The sequence below is a fragment of the Chrysochloris asiatica genome, unplaced genomic scaffold, assembly GCF_000296735.1.
Source record: "Chrysochloris asiatica unplaced genomic scaffold, ChrAsi1.0 scaffold00002, whole genome shotgun sequence".
In the NCBI taxonomy this organism is placed as follows: Eukaryota; Metazoa; Chordata; class Mammalia; order Afrosoricida; family Chrysochloridae; genus Chrysochloris; species Chrysochloris asiatica.
The window spans coordinates 47,163,225-47,165,402 of NW_006408520.1; the positions used below are offsets into that span (position 1 = coordinate 47,163,225).

Sequence of the window (2,178 nt, forward strand, 5' to 3'; positions counted from 1 at the left end):
CATTTAATAAATAAAAATAAAATAAAATAATAACACATGGTAGCAAAATTTTGCAGAAGATAATTTAAAAATCTCTGCAGTCCCACATCAACAGGAAGTGCCATACATTCAAGCCAGATTCAGAAGAGGTTGTGAACAAGGGATATTGTAGTTGAAGTCAGACTACTCTTAGCTGAAGGCACAGAATACCAGAAAGATGTTTGTTGTTGTAAAATACTGTCGAGTTGATTCATACCCATCGCGACCCTTTATAGGATTTCTGAGGAGCAGCTGGTGAACTTGAACCGCCAACCTTGTGGTTCAATCCGACTTTGAAGTTCAGCACGTTAACCCACAGTGCCACACCAGGACTCCAGAAAGATGTTTGTCTGTACTTTATTGATGATATAAAGGCATTCAACTATGTGCTTCTTAACAAATTATGGATAACATTATAAAGAATGGGAATTCAGGAATACTTCATTGTGTTCATTTGGGATGTGTACATACATTAAGAGGCAGTCATTTGAACAAAATTAGGATATAATGCGTGATTTAAATAGAAAAAGATGTGTGGCTGGGTTGTATTCTTTCACCATACTTTATATGCTGAGTAAATAATCTGAGAAGCTGGACTATATGAAAGGAATGTGGCATTAGAATTGGAGGAAGACTCATTAACAGCTTGCAGTGTGTATATGATATATACCCTTGCTTTCCAAAAATGAAGGTGGCTTCAAACATTTACAAAGGAAGACCAAAGACTACAGCCTTCAGTATGGATTATACATGGTCTGTGAAAGGGGTGATACAGTGACTGTCTTTGGATACAGCTGGAGCAGAGTTATATAGAGAATTGAGAAAGGATTGGTAGAGACAAGTTTTTAAATATGGTTGGAGCAGGTCTGCAGATCTTTAAATGCTATGTTAAAAAATACTCTGAATAAAAATAGAATTCCTAAGTATTTTGAAGTATCAAAATGAATCTTAAGGATCTTGAGGATCTAAGATCCATTAGGTGATGCTAGCTCTTTTTTTACATAGTAATTAATTCAATCAAAATACATTTAGACTCCTGTCATTGGAAACCTATCATTAGGTACTGTTTCTGAGATTATTGATGTTGCTGTTGTTAAGTGCTGTTGAGTCAGTTCCAACTCATAGCAACCCTGTAAAACAGCTTCCAAGGAGCAGCTAATGGGTTTGAACTGACAAGCTTGTGGTTCACCATCCAATGCTTATCCTCTAGCATCACACCAAGATCAATTCTGATTATTTCCAAAACTTAAGTATATGTATTTTAATATAGATCACTTTTGACATACTTAAATAGTTAGCATATTTAAAAACAGTATTTTAAGATTTTTAAAATATTTTAGCTTTATATTGTCTTAATTTCTTTTTTTTCAGATATAAGGAAGAGCAGATGGGTGAGGAACTAATGGAACCTCTAAAATATGCTGAACAACTTCCTGTAGCTCAAATAATACACCAGGTTTGCTTCCCACTTTATTCTTATGAAAGAAACAAGATTTTTAATCTCTGAAAAGTAATTGCTTTTGTTAGGCTTTTCAGAATCAATGCGCTGTAGCTTAAAGGCATTCTGGGCTGTCTTTCCCTACTTAGACTACACCTATTACAGTTGAAAGTCTAATTCAAAACACAATATTAAAAGGGTACTTGCTGTGTAACACTAGAATTCTTGCTTATTGTAAAATACAGGATCAAATTCGTGTTTAACAAAACATAATTTTAGCAAAGTTTCATTTTGAGCCATTATATATATATTATTTGGAGCCCTGGTGTAGCACTTTAGGATAAGCACTGGACTGCAACATGGGTTTGAACTGCAAGGTCAGTGGCTCAAATCTACCAGCCGCTCCTTGGAAACCCTATACTTGGGTGCTATGAGTCAGAACCAACACTACGGTGCAAACAACAACAACAAGTTGTTGTTGTTGTTGTTGTCAGGTGCCATCGAGTTGGAACCGACTCATAGGGACCCCATGAATAGCAGAACGAAACAATGCTCGATCCTGGGCCAACCTCACCACCGCTGCCAACCCCGAGTCCATCAATGATGCCACCTGGCTGATCCATCTTATTGGGGGTCTTCTTCTTTTTCTCTGACCCTCCACCCTACCCAGCATGACATCCTTCTCCAATGATTGTTTCCTCCGGACTACATGTCCAAAGTAG

General features: G+C 37.0%; 1 protein-coding gene across 1 annotated transcript in view; it reads left to right on the plus strand.

Annotated features, from left to right (window-relative positions):
* LOC102812687 (GPI-anchor transamidase-like) overlaps nucleotides 1-2,178 on the plus strand; it is a 175,117-nt gene that overhangs the window by 130,713 nt on the left and 42,226 nt on the right. The window contains exon 10 of the mRNA XM_006831085.1: nucleotides 1,390-1,474. Within this exon, the coding sequence (XP_006831148.1) occupies nucleotides 1,390-1,474 (85 nt within the window). The remainder of the gene's footprint in view (nucleotides 1-1,389; nucleotides 1,475-2,178) is intronic.